Raw genomic sequence first — 14,993 nt, 5'->3', positions numbered from 1 at the left:
GGGGCTGGGTTTTTACTTAACGAACAGACTAGTGAGTGGCCAACCCAGTACAGCTGTATTATTGCAGTTTTCCATGAATGGATTAAACCAGGTTTTCATCTGTTCCAGTAGACTGTCCTCAACACTGGCTCACCAAATGCTTCGAGGAAATCCACTCCACCACATGAAAACAGCAGCCTCCCCCTGTTCAGCAAATGATATAATTCTGAGCAAAATGGAATCCCCATGCTGAATCATGGCTAATAGTCACTGCCAGTCCTGTCCTCCATAAATCTGTCTAATGCCATTTTAAAACCAGCTACATCTAGAGCCATCACCATACCTTGTGACAGCAAATTCCATAAATTAATCATGTATAGTGTTAAGAAGTACTTTTTTGGGGGGGGGCAAGTCCCGTCCTGAATCTACTGCCAGTCAATTTGTCTATCCTGAATCTACTGCCAATCCATTTCACTGGGTGACACTGAGTATTATGAGAGAGAGGCAGTAAATTCTTCTCCACAGACCTCTGTCACAAACCTCTATTACCATAAGCCTATTTTCACAAGGGTGGCAAAAAATGATGGCCTCTATATGTTGCTGAACTCCCATAGATCCCAGCTGGCACAGCCAATGGTCAGGGATAATGGGATTTGTAGTTTAACAACAGATGGAGAGCACTGTGTTGGCTGTTCCTGTTCCATCATCTCCTCTCTATGTTATCTCTTTTTCCTAAGCTAAATAGCCACAAACACCTTCACTTTCTTTGAAGAGAAGATGCTCTGTCCCCTTGGTTGTTCTGTTTGTTGCAGCTTCTTCAAGTTCCAGATGTTCTTTTTGTAATGCACTGCAAAGTGTACTGAGTTTAAGAGCTGCTGCTTCTGTTCAGCACCCCAAACCTCAAAGGGGCAGGAGAGAATGAGCAAGATAAGACTACTGTTACTTTCCCCTCATATAGAAGAGGTACATGGATCAGAAAAAAAGCCCAGTCATCTAGTGCCCTGTTTGCAACAGTCCCTTACTTCACTTAACCACACTGGGTTAAGTGCTTTCTATGAATCTATCCCACGACGCTAACATTATATTTGAGGTTGCTATGGCAACTGGCTTTTAGTTATATAACCAAGAGAGCTGCTGGTAATATAAAATAAAGAGGGAGATTTTAGATACAGTTCTACTGGTAATTGAAAAAAAAAAAGTATATTAATTTGCAATTTCAAACAAACACTTCCCTCTCATTGCGGTACAACTGATATGGGACTTGTGCAGTGGATCTAACTTTTTTGTTGTTGAAAAAAGTTATCAAAAGAACTGCCGTGTGTATTAATAAAACTATGTCAATATTATAAAGTGTATAACACAAACCCCCTTCATGGATCACTGCCTTGCCATGGCAAAGGGGCTTGAATATCTCAGAGAAGCTATGAGCTATGCCATGCAGGGCCACCCAAGATGGACAGGTCATAGTGGAGAGTTTTGACCAAACATGATCCACCTGGTGCAGGAACCAGCAAGCCACTCCAGTATCCCTGCCAAGAAAACTCCATGGGCCAAGACAACAGGTATATAAAAGTTATGACGCTGGAAGATGAGCCCCTCAGGTCGGAAGGCGTCCAACATGCTACTGAGGAAGAGCGGAGGACAAGTACAAGTAGATCCAGAGCTGTTGAAGCGGCTGGGCCAAAGCCAAAAGGACGCTCAGTTGCGGATATGCCTGGAAGCGAAAGGAAAGTCCAATGCTGTAAAGAAAAATATTGCATAGGAACCTGGAATGTAAGAACCATGAACCTTGGTAAGTTGGATGTGGTCAAAAATGAGATGGCAAGAATAAATATTGACATCCTGGACATCAGTGAACTAAAATGGACGGGAATGGGCGAATTCAGTTTGGATGACCATCATATCTACTACTGTGGGCAAGAATCCCGTAAAAGAAATGGAGCGGCCCTCATAGTCAACAAAAGAGTGGTGAAAGCTGTACTGGGATGCAATCTCAAAAATGATAGAATGATCTCGATACGAATCCAAGGCAGACCTTTTAACATCACAGTAATCCAAGTTTATGCACCAACCACTGGTGCTGAAGAAACTGAAATTGACCAATTCTATGAAGACTTACAACACCTTATAGAAATGACACCAAAGAAGGATGTTCTTCTCATTATAGGGGATTGGAATGCTAAAGTAGGGAGTCAAGAGATAAAAGGAACAACTGGCAAGTTTGGCCTTGGAGTTCAAAACGAAGCAGGGCAAAGGCTAATAAGAGTTCTGCCAAGAGAACAAGCTGGTCATCACAAACACTCTTTTCCAACAACACGAGAGACGACTCTACACATGGACATCACCAGCTGGGCAGCATCGAAATCAGATTGATTATATTCTCTGCAGCCAAAGATGGAGAAGCTCTATACAGTCAGCAAAAACAAGACCTGGAGCTGACTGTGGCTCAGATCATCAGCTTCTTATAGCAAAATTCAAGCTTAAACTGAAGAAAGTAGGAAGAACAACTGGGCCGGTAAGATACAATCTAAGTCAAATCCCTTATGTATACGCAGTGGAAGTGAGGAACAGGTTTAAGGATTTAGATTTGGTGGACAGAGTGCCTGAAGAACTATGGATGGAGGCTCGTAACATTATACAGGAGGCAGCAACTAAAACCATCCCAGGTAAAAGGAAATGCAAGAAAGCAAAGTGGCTGTCCAACGAGGCCTTACAAATAGCGGGGGAGAGAAGGCAAGCAAAATGCGAGGGAGATAGTGAAAGATACAGGAAACTGAATGCAGATTTCCAAAAAATAGCAAGGAGAGACAAGAAGGCCTTCTTAAATGAGCAATGCAAAGAAATAGAGGAAAACAATAGAATGGGAAAAACCAGAGATCTGTTCAAGAAAATTGGAGATATGAAAGGAACATTTCGTACAAAGATTGCCATAATAAAAGACAAAGGTGGAAAGGACCTAACAGAAGCAGAAGACATCAAGAAGAGGTGGCAAGAATACACAGAGGAATTATACCAGAAAGATATGGATGTCTCGTATACCCCAGGTAGTGTGGTTGCTGACCTTGAGCCAGACATCCTAGAGAGTGAAGTCAAATGGGCCTTAGAAAGCACTGCTAATAACAAGGCCAGTGGAAGTGATGATATTCCAGCTGAACTATTTAAAATTTTAAAAGATGATGCTGTTAAGGTGGCACTTAATATGCCAGAAAATTTGGAAAACTCAGCAGTGGCCAGAGGATTGGAGAAGATCAGTCTACATCCCAATCCCAAAGAAGGGCAGTGCCAAAGAATGCTCCAACTACTGCACAATTGCACTCATTTCACACGCTAGCAAGGTAATGCTTAAAATTCTACAAGGCAGGCTTAAGCAGTATGTGGACCAAGAACTCCCAGAAGTGCAAGCTGGATTTCGAAAGGGTAGAGGAAACAGAGACCAAATTGCAAACATGCACTGGATTATGGAGAAAGCTAGAGAGTTCCAGAAAGACATCTACTTCTGCTTCATTGACTATGCAAAAGCCTTTGACTGTGTCGACCTCAGCAAACTATGGCAAGTTCTTAAAGAAATGGGAGTGCCTGATCATCTCATCTGTCTCCTGAGAAAACTCTATGTGGGACAAGAAGCTACAGTTAGAACTGGATATGGAACAACTGATTGGTTAAAAATTGGGAAAGGAGTACGGCAAGGCTGTATATTGTCTCCCTGCTTATTTAACTTATATGCAGAATTCATCATGCGAAAAGCTGGGCTGGATGAATCCCAAGCCGGAATTAAGATCGCTGGAAGAAATATCAACAACCTCAGATATGCAGATGACACAACCTTGATGGCAGAAAGTGAGGAGGAATTAAAGAACCTTTTAATGAGGGTGAAAGAGGAGAGCGCAAAATATGGTCTGAAGCTCAACATCAAAAAAACGAAGATCATGGCCACTGGTCTCATCACCTCCTGGCAAATAGAAGGGGAAGAAATGGAGGCAGTGAGAGATTTTACTTTCTTGGGCTCCATGATCACTGCAGATGGTGACAGCAATCACGGAATTAAAAGACGCCTGCTCCTTGGGAGAAAGGCGATGGCAAACCTAGACAACATCTTAAAAAGCAGAGACATCACCTTGCCAACAAAGGTCCGTATAGTTAAAGCCATGGTCTTCCCAGTAGTGATGTATGGAAGTGAGAGCTGGACCATAAAGAAGGCTGATCGCCGAATAATTGATGCTTTTGAATTATGGTGCTGGAGGAGACTCTTGAGAGTCCCATGGACTGCAAGAAGATCAAACGTATCCATTCTTAAGGAAATCAGCCCTGAGTGCTCACTGGAAGGACAGATCATGAAGCTGAGGCTCCAATACTTTGGCCACCTCATGAGAAGAGAAGACTCCCTGGAAAAGACCCTAATGTTGGGAAAGATTGAGGGCACAAGGAGAAGGGGACGACAGAGGACGAGATGGTTGGACACTGTTCTCGAAGCTACAAACATGAGTCTGACCAAACTGCGGGAGGCAGTGGAGATGGAGTGCCTGGCGTGCTCTGGTCCATGGGGTCATGAAGAGTCGGACACGACTAAACGACTAAAAAACAACATAACACAAACGGAAAGCCTCCTTTCCTGTGCATACTCTTTCACAAACAAACAGCCTTAATGTAATCAAATTCATTTGGTCTGATATGCAAATTAGTTGACAAGGACTCCACTCGTGGCTACAGGTCTGTGCCCAGTTACAGCTCAAGCCTATGAAGTAAATCCCATTTGTGTTCAGTAAGGCTTACTTCCAGGTCAGCATGCAGAAGACCCCAGGATACTTCTAGTCCAGAGGAGGTTGAAAAGTGAGGCAGACTGCTGAGCCTGGTGGGCAGGCAAGCCAAACAGAAAGCAGTAAAGAGTGAAGCAGTTTGGGGTTGTCAAGTGATGGCTTCATTTGAGTGTTGTTAGTTGTTGCCCATGTCTCAGAAGCTTGGCTGGCCTCAGCTACAAGCCAGGCATTGAGTGTTGCCAGCCCCATCCTGCGGAATACTCTTCCAGCAGAAATTCGGCATGCATCCTTGCTGCTAACTTTCAGGTGTCTCCTAAAGAACTTTTTCTGCTGTTAGGTCTCATCAGTGGCTTCATTTCTATTTTCAGATGAGTCAACCATTCTTGCAATTATTCTGTATTGTTTTATGTTATTATATATTTTATTGCATTTGCATAGATTATCATACACCACTTTGATATTGTACATGAGTGGGCAGTATGTGAATACTTGTATAAATAAAACAAAGAAAGTTTTGTCTTGACTTAAAAGAAGAGCTGTTCTGACTGAGCAATCAGACCACAGTCAAGGGGTTTAGTAGGGCCTGGTCAAACTTCATAGGACCACTGTTTCATCTGAGTCCTGTTGAGCTTCTACCACCATATGCAATACAGTGGTACCTCAGGTTAAGTACTTAATTCGTTCCGGAGGTCCGTTCTTAACCTGAAACTGTTCTTAACCTGAAGCACCACTTTAGCTAATGGGGCCTCCTGCTGCCACTGTGCCGCCGCGGCACGATTTCTGTTCTCATCCTGAAGCAAAGTTCTTAACCTGAGGTAATATTTCTGGGTTAGCGGAGTCTGTAACCTGAAGCGTCTGTAACCTGAGGTACCACTGTTTGCCCAAACAGAATAGAAATGCCCAAGTACAAAATGTCAGCAGCTCCCTCGTGTGGTAAGCTGGTATATTACATATCCCTCTCAGATACTGGTCACATGCAGTTGCGCATAATTTGAAAAATGTGAGCTCACATTTTAAGTTCCTGTACTACATTTTCAAAACAAATAATCTTCCTTCTGGATGGTGCTCAAGAAAAACTGGCTGTGAGACTTTACAGCAGATGACTGTGGATAGCAGTGATTGGTTAGAAACTGTGAAATCAAGAACCTAAAGCAGCTTTTTCAAAAATAATGTAATAAAAACTGAGTCTGACATATAATATGCGTATTCTGTTTGTTTTTTGAAAAAGTTGGCAGCCTGCTTGAAGCTTCTACTGCCAAGTCAGTGTAAAGAATAGAGAACCAGGTGGGCCAATCGTAGAAGGCAGCTCCCTAGGATTTGCATGCATGCTTGCACAAACGTCCTATCTCCACCCTCCTCCTAAAACTAAAGGCTTGATGTTCCCTCTTTAACATATTGCTGAATTTGTGCAACTACAGCTTTACATACATATATGCCTCACTACATTTGATACATTATGTTCAAACAGGGAGTCCAATACCATTTAAATACATAATTCACAAAGGCAAAAATGCATATATTCCACTTACTAAATTTAGTTGTTTTGCTTTTGTTCTTTTATGATCAAACTAAATCATTTGTAGTCCAAATTATTTAAGCCACAAGGTGGTGGTATAACAAGTGAGGCTACAAACTTGGTAATAACAAGTAAATATCATGCCAAGTACTCTAGAGGTCCTGTGAAAATATTTTGCTACTTATATATTAGTTAGCACTACTAAAAAATTAACAAAACTCACAAAGCAGAGAAAGATGTACTTTTGGAACCAGCTTGCAGTTAGCTATGAAAGATCAGAATGAACTTTCTTTTAAAAAAATGAACAGAGCAAGAGGTTTTTTTTAATAAAGGAAACTGGATGCATTTCACTAAAATGCAATTTGTCAGTAAACCAAATATTTCATGAAAACCGAGAGCATCTGTATATTTACTCCAGTAGAGGTAGGGATGGGTGAATTTTTCAGGGCTAATTCCTCTCAGTTTCTCATCTTTTCCAGTCTTAAATTCAGTTATCTCCATTTCTACATCAGTTTTGACCTTTTGGCACCAGGAAAATTTGTACACATTTCCCGCATGAATTTCTCCCAATATATAGATGTTTGCAAGTGATTTTCACCAAAATACACATTTTTGTGCACATTCCCCTAATATATACTTTTGTACACTTTTTTTAAAAAAAGAATTGCCTTGCAAAATTCAGAGAAGTGCAAATTTTTAAGGACAGTTGAGTTTTGATTCATATATTGGTTCAGGCATTGCAAATTAGATAAATCTGCATCAAAATGTAAACCAGTTGGATGTTTCTTGCATTCCTAAGTAGAAGTTATTGCTCTTGTTTTAGGCTAGGGGTGGGGAACCCTTTTCAACAGAAGGCACAGTGTCATTCCACTTCTCATGGTTAAATAGATAGAGTCAGATGCAAAAGGGGTGTGGCAAAATAAAATTCTGGCCTTTGATACAAGTTTTTGCTTTGTGGCCTTCACCTTCCTTTCTAGGCACCCTGTCTGCTGGCCTGAAGTTTACATCAAATTTCTTGGATTTTACTTCTGGGAGGGTAGTTGAATTACCCAGTTCCATTACAACCTGGTGGAACATCACATATTTATTTTGAGCTTTATGCCACAGAAAATCTGTTAGTGCTTTAAGTTTTCAGAAGATGGCTGGTTTGGGGTTTTACCTCTGATCAAGGAAGGCCCAATCAAGCAAATAACATATATAAGTATATAAACAATAATATAGATTAAGCTTCTGTTTAGAGGTTTTGCTAAATACAAGAAGAACTGAGTCCTTTCTGTTAGGCTCATGGTGCTAGATGAATTGTTTTAAACTCAGAAGTGCATAATCTGTTTAGCAGTAAGGGCTGCATGTACCATGAACTGCAGATTGTGATCATGTGCAGCACTTCTTCACAATCTTATCAGAGGTTGCTCAATGAGACGATCAAAAAGGTGAACCGTTCCCTAAAAGGCAGCTTCCCCCACCATTTGAAATTTCCCCCTGAAATGTACAGCCACCAGTCTTGACTGTGTTCTACGATACCTTTTCAGTTCATGTGGGCGAATGTGAGGTCCAATAGGCCTCGCTAGCATCCCCTTCACAAGCTGACTGTTCATGCCAGAATAACTCCCCAGAACTTTCTGGAGGTAATGTGAAGGATTTCTGCGGCTTACATGTAGTTGCTTCTCAGCAGACAAATCAATGTAGAAAGGGTCCCTGAAGAAACAATGCTTGAAAGCCTTTATTCTAGAGGAAATAATGAAGTGTTTTACGCACGTCATAGCATATTATTCCTTTGTTTCAGATGACTGAAGAAGTGGAATAACCACATTATGCACTGCAGTACATTGCATTATGGTATTAGTGTGCCAGTAAAAATGTAATTTGGGTGGATATTAATGAATATATATTTCAAGATTCTGAGTGCTAGCAAACAGATGTTGTCCTAGCTTAACTTTGTGTTCTTGTGAGTACAGAAAGATTGGCTGTAGAATTTTGCACACGCAGCTGATCACAGTCTTAACATTTCAACTGTATTTTAACTAGCAGTAGGTTCATTTTGTATGCGATAAGGCAGGGATAGCCTCCAGCTGTTCTTGGGACTACAACTTCATCAGCCCTAGACAGCATAGCCAACACTCATCATAGGAAGCTTTTCAACAGACTTACCAATAATATATTGCCCCTTCAGGAACTCACTAAAAGTTTATATTCTGACCTACTCGGTGTAATGTGCTGAGGAAATTTATGCTGAGGAAAACTGCAGATTCTAGAGTGTTTCCTAAAAGATACAACCTCCTCCTTGCCCCCCAATGGGTCACCATCTTCAGGAATATCACTTAAAGCAGTTGCTGTAACCACAATACCCATAAACACATGAATAATCCTAATACAGATCAGTGAAATTGTTTCCAATTAAAAAGGTAATTAAGTATTTATTTGTAACCTAAGGCCCTTTTTGTTGAAACATATGTAATTGCCATTATTCCTGTTTTCTGAAAATGCAGATTTTCCCTAAAACTCAAATCTCAATGCTACGATAAAGAATTCAGGCCATTTAGTAAAGCATATTTTGCCCACAAAGGAACTTCCAAAAGGGAATGGCAGGATCTGTAGTCAGCCAATTACCAGTAGCTAACTGAAGAAAGTGTCTTGGTTGTGTAAGTCTCAACTCTCTCTACAATAGAATGTAGCAATCTTTGGGAAGGGACTATATATGTGCTGTAACAGGAAACTTTATCTGTCAGCACACAAGTAATGTTAGTGACTATTACCCTGTGAAAATGCTTTAGTGATAAACAATTTTATGAACTTGCTCACCATAACATTCAAAATCTTTCAAAAGATATCACATTGTTAGGACTTAGAGCAGGGATTGGGAACTTGTGGCTGTCCAGATGTTGTTAGACTCAAATTTAATCACCATGGTCAATGGTCAGGCATGAGGGGACTTTTTAAGTTCAGCAACATCTGGAGGATCACAGGTTCCCCATCCCTGACTTAGGGCTTGACGGCAGAGTGAGTGAGGAACTGCTAATTCCTTATGTAAGGGCTGGGAAGGGGAAAATTACTTCTTGAGTAGGCATGGAGCCCCACTGCAAGGACAGTGAATTTCAGAGCAAAATGTAAATATGGGGGTAAACGATGCAGGTCCCTCTTTTCCCTCTGCTTCATTTTAAACGCATTTCCTTCCAGTCCTCCTTGATTTATATGGAACTGGCAGTGCCCATGTTGGATCCTGCCACTATCACATTGAGTGATAATCATTCTTGTTGACTGAATATTCATGTGCGAGTCCATATGTATTTTAGTTGAAACAGAACCTCAATAGGTACACACGTTGCTTAAACACAATGGAAGAAATATTGGTTTTTAGACAGAGATTCAATTCTTTTAAAAGGCAGAACTCAAGATCTATGCAACTCAAGGCACAATTACGATGGTTTATGAAGCAGCCACAACCATCTGCAGAGGCCACATGAAACAAGAAAGCATCCTCACCTGTAGAAGTATGAACACCCCCTGACTGTGTTGTGAGTGAAATGTTCCTGAGTCTTCTCGTTTCCAAAGTCCTCTAGAGGATCTGACCACAGGATGTCGCACATAGGTCCATACGCAGGTGGTTCCTTGAATCGATCTAACTAAGAAAAAGAGAAGACAAAGAGAAAGGCTAAGGGTGCTAGAGGGAAAGATCTGGCACTGACATTTAGGAACAACAGTGTAACCACACAAGCATTACCGTGCTTTGGTCTTGAGACTCCCACCCCTCCCGCAGTTCAACTCAGAGCCATAACAGAGTGTGGTTCCCCTGGTACAACCATAATGCACCAAGAGTGAATGCTGGCCCCAAACTGATGTGCAACCACAGAATATAGTTATGGCAGTTTATAAAAGGGGATTAAACCTCATCATTACAGCTAAATGAATTCTGGTTTTGGCCCTGTATACCTGAAGAAATGTCTCCACCTCTATCTTTCAGCCCAGACACTGAGATCCAGCTCCAAGGGCCTTCTGGTGGTTCCCTCATTGTGAGAATTGAGATTACAGGGAACCAATTCCCATCATCCCTGACCACTGGAGCTGCTAGCTAGGGATGATGGGAGTTGTACTCCAGAAACAGCTGGAGACTCAAGTTTGGGAAACTCCACTTCCCAATGTAAGTGGAGAGAGCCACTGCATAGGAGGAGGTCCATGAAAAAGAACCTCAAGTGATGACTGCAGGGTCTGGGCCAATTCATATGGGGAGAAGCAGTCCTTGAGGTATTGTGGTCCTGAGCCATTTAAGGCTTTATAGGTCAAAAGTAACACTAGAAATTGGGTCCAGAAACTAATTGGCAGCCAGTGTTGTTTGGCCAGGACTGGCATTATATGCTCAAACGGTCTTGCCCCAGTAAGCAACCTGGCCGCTGAATTCTGCACCAGCTGACATTTCTGAACCATGTTTGGAGGCAGCCCCACATAAAACATACTGCAGTAATCTAACCTAGAGATTATGAGAGCATAGACAACAGAAATTAGGCTCTCTCTGTTTGGATAATTAATTAATTAATTAATTGATTGATTGATTCAGTGTGCTCAGCCATCAATAGCTGAATGCAATCCCTCAATACATAACAACAACAACAATTTATTTGTACCCCACCCATCTTACTGGGTTGCCCTAGCTACTCTGGGCGGCTTCCAGCATATATATAAACATAGTAAATTCAATTATCTCATTGATTAGAGGGGAGGAATAGCAAAGGAAATCAATTCCATCAACTGAAAAACTCCCTAGATGCATTTTAATAATAGAGCTATTTAATACTTTTAAAATCAGAGTTGTACACATTATTTAAATACTGACATCCCTGCTGTAAATAAACCATTGTCTGCCTGACTTAAGTAACACAGTGAACAAACAAATCTGTTGCTGAACAAGAAATCTCCACCAACCTGCCCTTAGCTGGATGTTTACTGCAGGTTCGCCACTGTGCACAGAAAAGCACTGCAATCCTCACCCTTTGGAATTCATCTTGAGACAGAATGAATTCATTCACTACAGAGGAAGAAGAGTTATGCCCCTCAACTTTACTTCTTTCCCTGCCACACACACATCTTGCTTGGGGGTCATAACTGGACTGACAGATGACAGTCTACTTGAGATTTAGAGATGGAATAGGGTGCATGTTCATGCACATAACTATTCATGTGCTATGGTTTGGTACTGCATCCAAACAAGGTCAATGGAATTCATGTGGAAAGAGTTCTTGGGAGCAGCATACAGTCTGTAATTATACCAATTAGTTGGAATTTTTCTTGAGTTTTGTGGCTTTATGCATGCTTTTGTGAGCATGCATAAACAGGACTGGCCTAAGACATTTTGTTGCCCGAGGCAAAGGACAACACCATCCCACTCCGTTCCAAATCAGAACTGAACTGGTCTGAGTGCTGAATCTTATTTAAACATAGGTGATGTGATAGCATCCCCTACTGCTCTTCAGGCAGCAGGCTAGTTTAGGGGTTCCAAGACAAGCTGTGCTGCATACACAGTTCTGCCCTCCAAAAGACGGCACAACCAGGGGCTTAAGAGGAACAAGAAAGTAAACACACCTCTCATTATAAGCAGACATGTTTCTGTTGCTGCATGAGGAACCTGAAATCTTGATGAGACACGCAGATGTGGGGCTATGCAGATTGGAGCTGAGTTCCTAAAGATTCCTCGCTTCCTCCAGACTGGCTGTGAGGAGGAGACTATACGCAATTGCTTCCATTTTAAATCAATTGCACTTTGCCAGTTTTGCAGTAGGTAATCTGCATCGCACAGACCTCTGGACTGTCCCCATGAATGAGATGTCATATAACACATGCACACCAACACAAAGGTTTACTTAAAAGGAACATATACTCAGCATTCCAATATAGAAGGACCTCCTAGGACCTTATCTGGGCATTCAAAATACAGGGTAATAACACTGTTAGGCAGAAGAGTGGGGCCACACTTACTTGCCTCGCCCTCACTGCCACACCCCACATAATGTCCTCCTTAATACTGTCCACATGTTGCAGATCAAGCCTGCAGCAAAGCAGTCTGCTAATTTGTGCAGGTTGCACCCTCTCAAGATTTCAGCTCAGGGTCACTGCATTTTCACAGTTAACTCACATTTGGTATGCTGTCCTGTTGCAGGCAAGTTCCCAAATGTACGTTGGGAGGAGGTCAATGTGGGGTATGAGGGCAGCCACACAATGTGTGTAGAGTGATAATTGTGTGAGGCTCTACCCTCTTGCCTTGCACAGTTATCACTGTGGGGTGTGTCTTGAATAGCTTAATAAGGCTACTGAGATCTCACTGAAGTAGAAGAAGCAGGCATCTGTGGGATATCTCTTGCAACAGCTCTTGCTTCAGCTTGCAAATCAGTTTTTATTCATGGCTTTGACCATCAGCTCCAAGTTCCACCAAAATTGCAGTAAATTATTGCTTTTGAAAAGTAACATAGTTTCCAAAAAGTCATCTCTAGATTATGGGTAATGGATGCCACATTGATGTGGTGTGGAAAATGTTATGCAATGCATTTTCCCCATTTCTAAAAACGCACCCCTTCCTGGGGGGGAAATAATTCATAACACAATGAATGGCTACAATGCTAATCAAATCAAAGATTTTCTTCAGGTGACCCTTACTAGGAAGCATGCATGCATATTTAATATTAGTATCAATGCATAGACTTCTTTTGAGTATGATAAAATTACTATGTTCACAGTTTTCCATGCCTACATTTTTCTTTATATGTAAACTATGCTCTTGAATCGCTGTATCTTGAAACCATTCACAAGTATTTGAAAGAAAATAATTTCTAAGCAAAGCTTTTCTGTTTGATTGAAAAGAAATGTAAACCACATTGACACAGCAATCCTCTCTAGGGGCTGGGGAAATGCAGAGCAACAGATCCTCTGCTGCAATCAAAGCCCTGCTGACAGAAGGTTGGAAGTGTGCTCGTTTGCTATACCAGCTCCAGGCTGGTGCAGCTGAGGGTACCAAGGATTGTGTACCTTGGGGAATGTGCAGAGCTTAGGATCCAGTGGATCCCAAGCCTCTAGTACCCTGCTTCAAACACTCCGTTTTCATGGCTACCTCTGTCATAAGGACTACTGGTGGTAGCTACCGTATTTTTTGCTCTATAAGACGCACTTTTCCCCTCCTAAAAAGTAAGGGGAAATGTGTGTGCATCTTATGGAGCGAATGCAGGCAGGAGGCTCTGCTCAGCGCCCCCTTTAAAGAGCCGCGTGGACCGTGTGTGCGGCTCTTGGGGGAGCACACTCTGCGCGCTCCTTAAAGGGAGCGCGGCTCTTGGGGGAGCCTTAGCCGTGCGCAGCCTCTCCCGGGCAGGGGATGAAGGCTCCCCTTGCCCGGGAGAGGCTTGCTCGTGGCTATCCCATAAGACAGGGCTATCCCATAAGCTGTGCAGTGATCCCGCTTGCTGTCCTGGCTTCGGGCATTCAGAATATTTTTTTTCTTGTTTTCCTCTTCCAAAAACTAGGTGCGTCTTATGGTCTGGTGCGTCTTATAGAGCGAAAAATACAGTAGCTGTTTGGACAGAGCTGGGCGATCTGCCATCTGGTTTTCCCCTTCATGGATAGATAGAACGGTATGTACCATCCTAAGTACTCTCACAGGATGCTATCTAAAGTGTGCTTTATCATTATTTCCCCCTATTTCAGTTAAAATAATCTGATGATGGAAAAAACTTTCCAGATATTATATAGAATATCAAATTAATATAAACTTTTTTTAGAAAAAAAGTTTACTAACCTAAACTCAAATAAATATTCTAAATCAGATCCCACACTATTGAAGCTATTGGAAATTGCCACACACACTGGGTCAACACCACCATCCCAGCAATCACTGAATATGCAACAACATATTGTTTGAACATGACAAGTTGTCAAGAGGGGTGGCGACTATTTGCACTCTGATCAAGATAAGGATCAGTGTAGGGAAGCAACTTTCTACAAATGTTATCACTGGGAACCACAGATGGAAAATTGGATTTGCATGTACACACAGCATACCCACCCTACTCACACATACATATTCTGGATGACATAGCCAAGCATAGATACCTGCATAACCATAGCTGTATTGGAGTAAAGAACTAATGTATAGAAGAAAATTCAACAGCAAACCCCATAGACACAACAAAACCAGTTTTTTGGAAAGCAAAATAAGAATGATTGATTAACTCCATTTCTGTAGTTGCCACATTAAATACCGTAAGCGAGCTAAGTGAAGTTATTTTCTTCTTCTTACTTTTTAGGACAACTACCAAGGAGGACAATCCTAGAAGAGTTTTAGTGCAATGAGAAAAGACAAACATTTTGGGTTGTCTTCAACTAAATCCTATTCAGAGTAGACCAACTGAAATTTATGGACCTAAGTTAGCCATGTCCATTAATTTCAATAAATCCACTCCTGAGGATGTTTAACCCCTTCACTTTTAATTCTCCCATATGACAACAGTGGAAAAAATGAGAGATGGTATTTGGAGCAAAGCAAAGTTTGCTTAGTGGCATTTTGGAGTTGTGCTATCCAAACTTACTTTTCTGATGTCATCTAAAGTGTTGATCTCTGGAGACAGGCCACCATGAACACACAGGAACTGTTGGTTCATCAGAGCAGCCAAGGGAAGGCAGTCAAAGGCATCCATGCAGGCATCATACACACGTTCTGAATACTTTATTTTACCTTTTGGATAATAAGATAGTATCAGAAAAAAGTACTTGAA

At 41.7% G+C, this 14,993-nt stretch overlaps 1 protein-coding gene across 4 annotated transcripts in view; it reads right to left on the bottom strand.

Moving 5' to 3' along the window:
* The window catches only part of PPP3CA (protein phosphatase 3 catalytic subunit alpha), a 192,898-nt gene that overhangs the window by 36,025 nt on the left and 141,880 nt on the right, over window positions 1–14,993 (bottom strand). For all 4 annotated transcript variants that reach the window (XM_081876969.1, XM_081876971.1, XM_081876970.1 and 1 more), the window contains exons 5-6: window positions 14,808–14,953; window positions 9,730–9,869 (exon numbers count right to left, since the gene is read on the bottom strand). In XM_081876969.1, coding sequence (XP_081733095.1) covers window positions 9,730–9,869; window positions 14,808–14,953 — 286 coding nt within the window. The remainder of the gene's footprint in view (window positions 1–9,729; window positions 9,870–14,807; window positions 14,954–14,993) is intronic.

The sequence above is a fragment of the Podarcis erhardii genome (genome assembly GCF_964252035.2).
Source record: "Podarcis erhardii genome assembly, chromosome: 9".
NCBI lineage: Eukaryota > Metazoa > Chordata > Lepidosauria > Squamata > Lacertidae > Podarcis > Podarcis erhardii.
The sequence above is the reverse complement of the archived record's forward strand: the minus strand, read 5'-3'. Positions and strand labels throughout refer to the sequence as shown.